The sequence below is a fragment of the Hylobates moloch genome, unplaced genomic scaffold, assembly GCF_009828535.3.
Source record: "Hylobates moloch isolate HMO894 unplaced genomic scaffold, HMol_V3 SCAFFOLD_15, whole genome shotgun sequence".
NCBI classification, from domain to species: domain Eukaryota; kingdom Metazoa; phylum Chordata; class Mammalia; order Primates; family Hylobatidae; genus Hylobates; species Hylobates moloch.
In genome coordinates, this window is record NW_026652290.1 from 44,628,642 (window position 1) to 44,641,159 (window position 12,518).

Here is a 12,518-nt window from a genome sequence, read left to right on the forward strand (position 1 = left end):
ACCTGTTTACAGGTTCTAAGGATTAGGATGGTAGACATCTTTTGAGGGAGATTGTTCTGCCTACCACACGAGTCAATATTTATTGAGCACTTACTATGTACCAGGCACTGTTCTGAGCACTTTACACAGAGTAACACATTTATTCTTCACTCCCACCCTGTAATAAGACCCTATTACGATCCTTATTTTATAAGCCAGGAAACAGATACACAGAGAAGTTAGGTAACCTGCTTATATGGTTTGAATCTGTGTCCCTGTCATGGTCGTGGCTTTCTCATGGTTTAGCACCAACTCCTCGGTGCTTGCTTGAGAGAGTGAGTGAGTTTTCTTGAGATCTGGTTGTTTACAGCACCTACCTCACCTTCCTCCTGCTCCTGCCGTGTGAGACTCCTTGCTCCCGCTTTGCCTTCCGCCATGATTGAAAGCTTCTTGAGGCCTCCCCAGAAGCAGAAGCTGCTATGCTTCCTGTATAGCTTGCAGTACCTCAAGCCACTTAAACCACTTTTCTGATAAATTACCAAGTCTCAGGCATTTTTTTCTAGCAATGTGAGAATGGACTTGTCCAAGGTCACAAAGCTCTGAGGCAACTGAATTGGGAAACAGATGCTCTTAACAAGTATATGTATATATAAAATATATTGTATCAATCTATGTATTCAATATATAAGCCTAGGAAGAAGTTGGAAGTATATTTGTCAACATGTTAAGTGGGGCTATCTCTGATAGTGGAATTCCATGGTTAGCATGAAGTGCAATTTTTGTGTGTGTATGCCCCTGTGTGCTCTTCTTGCTTTCCAAGTTTTCAGCAAGAGTATTTCAATAAAGTGAATTAGAATAAAAGGTTATTAAAATCATTAAATGAAAAGAGCAAGGAAAGTTACCCCTCCTCTGTCCTCCAGGGTGATGTTCTGAACCCTGGTCTCTTTTCAGCCACTGGAGTCTTAACGTCAAGCCACCAGCAGACGGCGCTGCCCTCAAGCTTTTTGGGTGAGCTTTGCCCTGCAGTTTATGCCAGACTCGGCTTGTCTTGTGCAAGATTTGTGGCCCTGGATTATGGGCCTTGGCCTGTCCTCTGGGTACCAAACTGCTGAGAGCCTAGGAAAGACCCAGCACCATCGGCTGCATCCCCAAATCCACCCAGCACTGCCCCAAAAGAACCCTACACAGAGCTGCAAAATGCTGCTGGTTTTGGCTGGGAACAGTTTGATGGGGGAGGGAAAAATTATTCAGGACGAATGAGACCATATGAAAATGACAGAAATGGAGTGAAGAGTCGGGGAAGGTGTTCATAAATAATTTTTTTGTGTGTGTCCTCATTTTGGGACAGTTCCCAGTTTTGTCCCTTGGTCCTTGGCTTCAAAGTGGACCCGTGAAGTGAGCCCATTTATTGAAAGATTGAAGAGCCGGGTGCAGCCCACGCTATCCACCCACATCCTTGCCCACACCCCAGCCCCAGGACAAAGATGCCTAGAAACCCCCAGGACCTCTGTCCATGGTTTCAGTATCTGGAGCCTTTCCCTGCCTGAAAGACTTGATACTGGGGCTGCAAGGGTGTTTAGTGTCAGGTTTGGCTTTAAGTCAAACACATATCACTATAGCTATTGCTTTGTAGATTAAATCGTCTCATTTTTCTTTATGGCTGGCATTTGGGTCCTGGATTTGATGTCCAAATTTATGCAAACAAAAGACATGCTTCCTTCATGGAGAAAATAGAAAAAAGTTCTATCTGAGGAACAAAGAGAGAAATAACAAGAAAGACCCTTGGCACATTTCTCTGTCTGTTGGAAGTCAAGAAATCGGCATTTCTCACTGATATTGGTATTTTTTCCCTAATCTCTAACTAAGACTTCCCCTCCCCAATAGTGCCACGCTGTCCCTAATCTGCCACCTTAGTATCTGGTGACGGAAAAAGGAATTATAGCAGGTCACCCTTTCAAGAGGCTATTCTCTGGACATATTTAAATTGCCTTTTTCCACTGCTCTGATTACGCCCCCAAAATTGGCCCAAATTGGCCTTAAAACAAGGGCATTTCAGGCCAGGCGCGGTGGCTCACGCCTATAATCCCAGCACTTCGGGAGGCTGAGGCGGACAGATCACGAGGTCAGAAGATCGAGACCATCCTGGCTAACACGGTGAAACCCCCTCTCTACTAAAAATACAAAAAAACTAGCTGGGTGCGGTGGTGGGCGCCTGTAGTCCCAGCTACTCAGGAGGCTGAGGCAGGAGAATGGCGTGAACCCAGGAGGCGAAGCTTGCAGTGAGCCAAGATCGCGCCACTGCACTCCAGCCGGGGCGACACTGCACTCCAGACTGGGCGACAGAGTGAGACTCCGTCTCAAAAACAAACAAACAAGAACAACAACCACAACAACAAAAACAAGGGCATTTCACTGGCACTCAAGAGCCTGAGGTTGTAGAATAAGAAAATGCCTTTTCATCATTAAGGAGAATCTCCACTGCTCTGTCAAGGAGCTCCGGTTCTGCACCCTCAGATATATCGTGGTATAGACTGCTAAAGCTTAAAGCATTTATCTGATCCAATTCCTTTGCTTTATGGATGAGAAAAATGAGAGCCGAAGAGATCAGACGACTTCCCCAAGGAGTCACACAGATCTCATCCCTCCCCCACTTCTGTCCACAGGGATGGATTTCCAACGAAGGGAACAGCATTGTAAAATATTTCTACTGGTGTTCTGGGAGTGGGGAGCAGGAGCACTAAGGAGAGAGACCAAGCTGGGGCTTCTATGGGGTGGAGGGCACTGGGCTTGGGGAGGGCTCTGCTGGGTGTGTGGGTACTTACTCCTCCTCCGTGTTGTTGCTGGTGTTAGTGTTGCATTTGGCCAGGGGCCAGCCCCTGCGGGGAGGTAGAGAGAACATCAAGGGTCTGAACTCTGTTTCCATTCCTTGGGGCCATTTCCCCAGGGGATTACCATGCCCCACCCCCCCCCATCCCTATCCCACTGCTTCCAGCCTTTGCACTCACAGGTTGAAGAATATGGGGTGGTATTGTCAAGGCCAAAATGCTTTGTGATTAGTTACCTCGGGTAAAAGCCTTGGGGGAAGAGAGAGTGAACATGGCTAAACTGAGGCTTCTGAAGAAATGAAGATTCAGCCGTTTGACTCCTTCCAGCTTCCCTGCCTCAAATTCCACTCAATTTCCTTCCATTCCACCCTGGGTGGGGCCACGTGCCAGGCACTAAGAGGGGCACAGAAATGGACCCCCCGTGGCCTCTGCCCTCAGTGCTTCCATGCCTCTCTGGTGGAGGAGGTCTTGCACCTTCTGCCCCAGGATGGATGCAGCCTGCAGCAGCAACAGCGACTTGCTCCCTCAGCTGCAAAGGCCTCTTCCAATTAGCAGGGCAAGTAATTGAGCATAGGCAGGATTGTGGCTGTTTTCAGTTTATCCTCCTCTTGTCCTCTCCTACCTCCCCAAATTTTACACCTCCAGGGCCTGACACCCCTGATCTATGTGAGAATCTGGTTGAAGGTAAGGGCTGGTTTTGCACAAACTGGATATTTATTTAGAGTTGAATTTTGCAGTACTTCATGATGTTCTATAGGAAAAGATATTATCTCTGACCACCAGAACACATTTTCAACATGGCTGGGTTAAAAAAGCCAGGTGGCCTCGCAAGGCACTGCAGACCCCTCATAGGAGACCACGGGAACTGGAGCCTGAGGCAGGTGACACCCTCACCTGACTCCCGGGGCACCTCTTCCACGATGCTTGATGTCCAGCCAAATAAATGCCATTATGATGACCTCAGCTCATCCTGCCCAAATCTCTCTCTCCCCATCTAAGATACGGCCATAACCGCTTATTTCTAGATTGGTTCTGCTCATCTGAAAATCTCCCAGGAACTGGAACTGCCGTGGGATTGTGAAGGAGGGAAGGTTCAGCTCCGTGGATGCAGCGGCTGTGTTCACCACGCCACTGTGCCCGTAACCCCACAAAGCCAAGCCCACACAGGAGAACTAGGACCTGTCTCTGTATATACTTGGCTTTGCAGTGGAGTCTTTGCCTCCAGAAAAATTCAAAATCCTCACCCCCAGGAAGCCTTGCTGATTGACCGACACTATCTGCACCATCGCATCCATCCGCCCGTGCTGACCCTGCCTGCGAGTGATCCATCAGGTGTCTGTGAGGTGGCCGGGGCCTGCCCTGGATGTGGTCCTAGCTCAACCCTCCATTTGTCTGGTCCCATCGGGAAATGGACAAAGAGTCTAACATTCATCTCTAGGATGTAAGAAGGTAATTTGGTCAATTTAAATAAGGAAGTCTTTGCTTGCCCAAAAGGAATTAGACCAGTCTGGCTGGCTTGCTGAGAAACTTCTTTTTCCCCCCTCCCTCTTCCTCTTTCTCCACTTTGTCCTCCTTCTTATCTGCCTGCCTCTTTATCTTTCTGTCTCATGGTGTCCCTCGAGGATACTGGATGCCCAGTCCTGGGAACCTGGGAACTCCCTGCACCTGTCTGGACCAGCCCAGGCCTTCCCCAGCCTCCTTCCCCCAGCCCAGGAAACCCAAGCGTTTGCAGTCCAAGCTCGTGTGAAAACTCTGGCCTTCCCATCTCAGCCAGGGATTCTCACCCCTTTCCCTGGGTCTCCTAAAGCAGTCACTGGCAAGACATGGCCTTGAACTCTCATATTCCATCTTAAAATGCCCGTGCCATTCGCCATCCTCTGCAACATCTATGACCTACAAATACCCACTGCCACTCCCTATACAAATATGGAATGAAAATGGATGTTCCCGAAAGATCCACTGGGTTTCCCTGAGACTTCATCACCTTCACACCCCAGAGACCCTCATATGCCCATTTGAGAAGCTCCAAACCTGAACCCATCTTCTCCTCATTGACATAGAGATAGCTTTTTCTCTAGCAAATTATATAGGGACTGTCTGTTCCGCAATCATCATGCTTATTTGATCCCCTTTTCCCACCCCCCAGAAAATAGGTTCTGGGTGAGAATCCACCTGTTTGGGAAGCTGAGGGGAGGTCAGCTTCCCCTCCACGTCTTACCTCTCCTCCCTTCCAGACAGACCTGAGTGTCCTAAAGAGACCTTCTACTGCTCGGTGACAATTGATTCAACCTGTGCTGGCCCAGGGGTCTCTCTGCAGACCACCTGCTAGGGAGACTTCTCACGAACAAGTCAGGAGGGGAGGCAGCAGCCCGGTGTCTGTGTGTAAGGGGGTGCCAGTCTGATTGCAGGTTTATCTCCCAGTTAGGGTGGGGGCGACGCAAGAAGATGCACAGAGGCCCCAGTTCTGCAGATTTTCCCTCCAGAAAGCAAGCACTCTCCCCACCTCGCTCTCACCATTGCCCCTTCCCCACCTGGTATTTCTCAACCTGATCTGGGACACGGATGACTCTCCTTGAAAATTCTGACCAACCTGTAGACTCTCTTCCCAGAAAAATGCACGTGTGCCTACACATAAAATTGTGGATACCATTTAGACACCCCCCAAGGCTCCTGCTATAAAAGACCCTGCTTTTGAGCAAGATGGGTCATAGTGGAGTCTAGGATGGGGGTCCTTTGGTGAAGAGAGATAGGTAAGGCCAGCATCCCCTGATGAGTTTCTGAGAACATGACTTCCAGGGGACCCTAACAGGACCTCTGTGTAGGATAAGGTGAGCGGTCAAATGAGGCTGGGGGCTCTGGTTCAAGGGTTTTCTCCCTCCTGCAAGGCCTCTTGGACTCCGCAGAGGCTGTTAGAGCACATAGTGCTCCCCCAAGGGCGAACACTTTCTTCAAGGAGCAGCTCATGGGGATGACGTTCCAGGCCACCTGTGCTGCGTCCAAACAGGATGGAGCAAAGCACAGGCTTCCTACCTGGCCCCAGCAGGCACAGGAGGCCCCTTCTTCTTTTCCGTTCCTTACCTTCTCCCTCTGTCTGCTGGCTCCTGGCTGCCCACATTTGCCTGAGCATTGCTTTCTTGGCTGGACACCTCCTTAAGCTCGGCTCCATGGAAACGATCAGGAAAAGAGTCCGGTCCCTGGTCCTGGTAGCGCACATCCCTGGCAGCCCACCTGCGCAGCAAGAAGATGAGGCGCGACAGCCTGGAAGGCGACACAGGCACTGAGCCAGAGGGAGAGGAAAAGCCCCATACACCCCCAACCCCCAGTCTTTCCCTCTCTCTCTTTCTCCCTCCCTCTCTGTCTGTCTCAAGGGATGGGGCAGAAGCAGTGATGACCAGCAGGGCGTGGGTGCTGGGGGCCCTGTGGTCTAAGTTTGCATCTCCACCCCATGGGGACCGTTTATCCCCTTCTCCCTCCACCCTGCAGTCAGGGGCAGGCTTCCCCGAAAGGGACACTCTCTTTATTACCATTTGTCCTTGTAGCACTTGGACTCTGCTTAAGGCATGATCCTTCAAACGGGGGATTAGCTCACTCCTTTTGCCCAATGGAGAGCTCTTTGTTATGACTGCCAAGTGCAGGAAGAGTAAAGCAATGCAGGTTTCAAACGATGACAACATTGAGAGCAAGGTTATTTATTTATTTATTTAGAAGTTCTTGAGATCTGATAGAGCAAGGCTTAAAGGAACAGGCGTCCAGGCACAACCTGGAGTCTTTTCCCAACTTTTATCTTATTGGTGTGTTCTTGTACAAACTAGAGTTTTCTCCCCAGGCCTGGGAGGTTCCTTTGCAACTTGCCCTGGGCCCTCCCCCGGAGCCCCGGGCCTGCCTGGAGCTTGCCGTGAGCTCCAACATCTGTGACCATAGTGCCAGTGCCTAGAGCTCATCTGAGACAAACGGGCCTGAGAGGGGCCTTCCCTCCACCCTGCCTGCTGTTGCTGGTGTCTCTGCCAGAGGGGAACAGTGGGGAACAGGCCCAGAGACTCCATTCTGTTTCTCGGCTTCTGGTTTCCCTGATTTGGCATCTACAGTGCCCTTCCCTGGACGGGGTGTCCCGAGCCAGAGTCAGTACTGAACAACCTGGAACTAAGCTATGAATTGTCACATACCTTGACCCTAATCACACACTTATGACCTTAGCCTAAGGGAATACATTGACTAAGAAAATATCCCTGTAGGCAGATGCTTACAACTGCTGCTGCAGACATATTTGGAGGTATCTGCCAAGCCCAGTCTCTCTGCTGCAGACAATTCCTGTACCCACACCCTTCCTTTGCCAAGAGAGTGGAACCAAGGCCATACTCCCTCCTCCAGCCTCAGACAATGGGACTAGGACAGACAACTGACGCACAGAGAGCCACTCAGGCCTCTGAACTGAGAGCCACTCAAAGACAGAGTTGGGTGTTTCAACTCATGGTCACATGGCAAAGGCTGTTTTCAGCCTTGTGCCAGCTGATATCGGAACAGAGAGAGCCAGAATGGAAGGGAAATGCAGAAAGAAGCACGAAGACCACGAAACTCCATGAGAAAATGGGAGGGGGAAGGTGGCTACCTCCCCAGGTCCCCTCCTGCGAGCCCTACTGGCTCTGTTTCCCTGAGATAGCTTGTGTTGCAAGCTTACAACACACCCTGTATCAGCCCTACAGAGCTGATTTAAAGGTGTTCTCTTTCTTCCTTTATCATCAAAGAACCTTAAGACAGCTCTTTATTAGTAAAATGCAAACACTGACCATCACTTACATGCCCAGCTACAATGGACTAGTTAAATAAACAATGGTGGAGTAGCATCCTTCATAATGAAAAGCATGAAGAATAAATAGATATGTGAATTTCTTTTGCGACAAACTTAAGTAAAAAGTATAGAACATATGACTATGTAAGACTCTGGTGTTGGAAAAAACCACGTGGCGGAAGGAAATAATGAGCCTGGTGTTTGTTGAGCACCTGCCGTGAGTCGGTGCTTGGCTCTGAAGCAGCTTTCAAGCCGCCTGTGGGGTAGGCACTGTTAGATGCATTTCTAGATGAGATTTGAAAAGGTGAAATGACTTCCTCAGCATGGGGCAGCTGTTGAAGCTGGAGTACGGATGTCATCAGGGGGAGGCAGAGCTTGGAGTCTCACTAATCTTGCAAACAAATGCTTTTGCAAGGACACCTGCCCTGGGGTCCAGACGAGCACCTGGGAGACCCTGCCAGAGCTATTTCAGACCTCATCACCACCATCCTCAGCATACCACTGTGTCCACGCAATCAAAGGTCTCCCACAGCTGGTTGCTCTTACCACCTTCTCCGGTTGGCTTTTTTTCTGAATTCTTCCAAACCTGAGCAACTACCTCAATGTCAGCTTTTATTAAGCAATTTCAGATAAAGGCAGTTTTTCTTAGACTTTTCTGAGCTCAGAACATCTGACCCAAGAGGAAATTACTCACTGATAGTTTTCAGGCTGCTCTGCTCCTGACCCTTTCTTTTCCCAATCTTCAGCTCCATCCCCATCTAGCACTTCTTCCTGAGAGGTCACTACCTTCTTTCTGCCATAGTGTTCCCCAGGCCAAGGTAGGGACTGAGGCTGGTCAGTTACCTGGCAAGCCCCTGGCCGGTTAAGGAGCCCTGCCCGGAGTCAGCCAGTCCTCTGGTCTCCATGGCGATCCCCGGCTGCAGCGCTGACGATGTCTCCTCGCTTGGCGAGTGGGTTCTAGGAAATCAGATATGCAGCAAGCAGAATTGATTTCAAGCCCATCCACCTCCTGGACACAGCCAGGAGTGAGACGGTCAGATGTTCTGCTTAACAGAGAAAGCCACCTTCACAGATCCTCATCCCAGGGGCTCCCCACTTCCCTTTGCCTCCTGAAGATAGATTCTGGCTTTTGGTATAAACGTGGCCTTTCCTTTACAGCAAGGAAGGTAGCTACTGTCCAGGGCTTGGTGAAGGGATGGGAAGGTGGCAGTACATGCTGGCCTGGCCCTCATCAAAGCACTGGGTGGAGAGAGGTCCCAGGGCTTGCCATTTCAAGCCAAAGCAGCTGCTTCCATAAAATGACTCCAGAACGAGGATTTTGGTTCCAACATTTCTCGCCTACTGAATTTCATCTTCTGAGGCCAGATTGAACACCTGCTCCTTAGGGGTCTTCCTGAGCCTCCCTTCCCACTGCGTGTGCTGCAGCCACACTGCATGGGCAGCTGTTCGTGGGCTTGTCTGGCAGCCCTTCCTAGGAACCCACTGGTTAACATGAAGGCCCTGGAATATTGCACAGAACTGGCCTAGCCCTCCATATGCAGTTCAAATAATTTGTACAGTGCTTTCAAGTGAGACTCCACTTCCCCTCATACTTTTTGCCAAACTCTAGGCTCTCTCTCCTGCAAGGCAGAGGTAAGATGTGGTGACCCCCCCCTTGTGTAACCCATTGCGGAAAGTGTGACCCCAGAGAAGACAGGTGCCCGTAACTCCATACGACCACCAGTCACACCAGCAGAATCTAGTTGAATTGCCTAGAATAAGACTAGGAATGTGTCTGGGAATATTTTCCTTTCTTTTAAACCTCCTGGGGCTGAAGTTTGATCAGCCTGATTAAAAGCCAGCCAGGCATTAGCCTCTAGGGATTTGCACTTCACTCTATGAGTCTTAAGGAACCCAGGCAAGACAAATTAGTTCTATCACGTGATCTGTTCCAACCTAATTAGCCTTCTTAACAAGGAGGCAAGAATTAACACCAGGAAAAAGCTTCAGTCTCTCCCTGGTGATTGATTAGAAGTCAGAGGCCTTGCATCACGGTGGCCAGGCTGCTGCTTCTCCTCTTCTACAGATTCCTCCCTGCCTTTTCCAGCAGCAGGGAGCTCACTCCCATGCCCCGGTCTGTCTGGGCCATCTCTTGACTGCGCCACCTGCCCACAGATTCTTCCCTCCCTCAGCCTCCCCACATTGAGGCTGTTTTCTGCTGGAACCACAGGGAGTCAGGTAGCTTTGTCTTCTACCTTCACTGACCAGGACCTGTGTGACTTCTGGGTTTCCAGACCAGAACTCCCAGCTCACCCAGCCATTCCTCCTTGGGGTCAAGTCTCTTCCTTGTCATGGCCCTTCTCCCGTGAGCAAGTTCCTGGGGTCTTGCTTGACTGGGCAGACTCTGGGAAGACTTTATTGCTTTGTGTGTTTTTGGTGGTTTTTGATGGTCACCAGCTACCATCAGCAAAAACCCAAAGCAGTCCTGTAACACAGGCTGCTGCCAGCCAGAGGACCCTGGCTTGTGTGTGCGTAATTGATTCTTTTTGGAATTAAGTATTGGACCTTCCCATTGATCTGAGTCACTCGATGTTTTGGAAGCATTGGTATGCAAAGAACACACTCACCTTTCCTCCCAACACCATCCTACTCACAAACAAAATACACAAACCACATGCCATTTAGTGGCTCTTTACTGTATGCCAGCAACATACATTTATCATTTCATCCACACAACAACCCTGTAAGAGTGGAAATGGGAGTTCAGAAAGGTTAAGCAACTTCACCGAGGTCCCACAGCCAGGTGGTACAGCCGAGATTCCAATGTTATTCCATCCCGTTTCAAAACTTGCTGTCATCCACTCCATGAAGCTGCCCTGTATTTTCATATATGGCACAGATGAAAATGAAATTAATAGGATGGCTGAGGACTGAGCCCTGTGGCATGCCACTGGAGACATTGCTCTAATCCATACGGCTGTACCATAGGCATGGCTCTTTATTTTCAAACGATCTGATTGAATTCTCCCCTTATACTCATAAGAAACCCACTCTCATCTCATTTGTGTACACGTAAAAGACCCTGTCAGAGACCCTGCTGCAGTCCAGAAGCTACAATTCCCTTGCCCACTTCATATTCTGTATACTACAAAGGCGGGCTGTATGTTCCAGTGCACCTAGGTTGGTTGCAGGAGGAGGTGGCAGAGGTCCTTGGATTGGAGCAGCTGGCATGGGGGTGGTGGTGATGGCAGCTGACAGCTGGGCGGGGGCCCTGTCACAGCCTGTGTGCCTGGAAGATCTGGAGGCAATCCCAAGGATGGAGGTGTTCTGCCGCCACCAGCAGCTCCTCAGGGAGCTCTAGGCACCAAGCAGTCGGCCCAGCGTTTTAGCGTAGTCTGGTTCCTGCTAATTGCATGAGGGCACATCCTGAGACCAGATTTATTTGCATTCGCGGCAAATGAATTAGATAACATCAGAGCTGGCGGGTGAGTGAGGAGGGCAAAACCCACCCAGGATTGCAAAGCAGGCCTGCAACCAGCAGCAGCGAGAGCTGTTGCATGTGGACGGGATCTTTGACGCCCACTCAGGGGGAGGAGGCAGAGTGGAAAGGTGGCAGGTCCTGGTTTGAGTCCCTGCTCCAGCACCTGCAGGCTGAGTATTCTGTGGGCTGGTCACTTACACTCTCTGGGCTTAAGTTTCCTGATCTTCACAAAGCAAATAAAGCAAAAGTTGGCAATTTCATGTGGATTTCAGTTACCAGAAAGTCACAACTGGCCGTGAAGAACAGGGAGAGCCTTACATGATGCAAGTTCCGGGGGTCTGATGGGGGGGCGGGCATTTTTTCCCTATGCTTTGCCCCACTTCCTTCTCAATGCCTGAAATTCTGTTAGATCAATGTCTTTCTTTTAGCTCCAGAGCTTTACCCATATTAAATGCCTGGGTGTGTTTACATAGTAAACCTCATTAATTACTTCTCCCAGAAACTGATTTTACCAGGCAGATGGAGGGGAGGTGGGAAGAGAGGAGAGGAACTGATGTCTGAGGTGACATTTGGAGTCCCCAAGGACACACAGGTACCGAAAAAAAGGAGATACTTTTGGCAACTAATGCACGAATGGGAACTAGAGTCTCCCTGGGAAATGAGAGTCGTGGGGCCAGGCTCTGTCCTGCCTGTGGCTGATGGAAGGGCCTGGGGCAATGACTTGACAGGACCTCAGTCTCTGTAAAATGAACAGACCAGGCCAGGACAACCCTGGAGCTTCCCTCCCAAGTGTGGGCTGCTATTCTAAGATCCCATGTGGAGACGATGCCTTCCAAGGAAGAGGCCCCCCGATGCTGGTAGTTGGCAAGAACAAGAACAACTAGTAGAATGGAAAGACTGCTTTGAAAGACAACATAGTTTTCACCTTGTAATGCTCAAGTTCTACGTTTATTTGCACAGAGGAATTAATGTTGGTAAGGTGAAGATTTCTTGTCACTGGGCGAGGACAGGGGCTCCCATGAGAACTGGAACTGGAAATTAACTTTGCACTTGGTGAAGCCTCTGATGTTTTCCAGCAAGATAGGTCTGGGGACATGAGAGTAAACAAAGGCGACCTTTCAGCATAAGGCTGGGGAATATGACACTTTAATTTCCCCCTTCTCAAGCCCTGAGGAACTTGAATGATTGGAACCCACTGCTGTTGGTCACATGTAGCGGGGGACTGAAGCCAATGCATTTTTAAGCCTTTGGTCCTGGAGAAGCTGGATGAAAATGGTTTTCTTTGGTGGTAATTGCTTTGGGCTCTGCTCAGGGAGTAACACAAGAAGACCACTCTTCTGTCAGACACAAACCCCTGTGCCCCAAAGCTCATTCAAAATAGCTACTCCAGGAGATGGAGCTGGGATTTAAGGTGCCCTCAGTCCTAGCTGCAATTATCTGCAGCAGAGAATAGCCTGTTTCTATTGCC

At 49.8% G+C, this 12,518-nt stretch overlaps 1 protein-coding gene and 1 long non-coding RNA gene across 2 annotated transcripts in view; one reads left to right on the top strand and one right to left on the bottom strand.

The window, feature by feature from the left end:
• CNGA3 (cyclic nucleotide gated channel subunit alpha 3) overlaps positions 1 to 12,518 on the bottom strand; it is a 46,719-nt gene that overhangs the window by 11,634 nt on the left and 22,567 nt on the right. Inside the window, exons 3-5 of the mRNA XM_032177380.2 lie at positions 8,434 to 8,547; positions 5,883 to 6,062; positions 2,802 to 2,855 (exon numbers count right to left, since the gene is read on the bottom strand). Of these exons, the coding sequence (XP_032033271.1) occupies positions 2,802 to 2,855; positions 5,883 to 6,062; positions 8,434 to 8,547 (348 nt within the window). The remainder of the gene's footprint in view (positions 1 to 2,801; positions 2,856 to 5,882; positions 6,063 to 8,433; positions 8,548 to 12,518) is intronic.
• Positions 900 to 6,185, top strand: LOC131381369 (uncharacterized). The gene is made up of 3 exons (XR_009210070.1): positions 900 to 987; positions 4,055 to 4,253; positions 5,960 to 6,185. It is a non-coding gene; the product is annotated as an uncharacterized LOC131381369 (long non-coding RNA).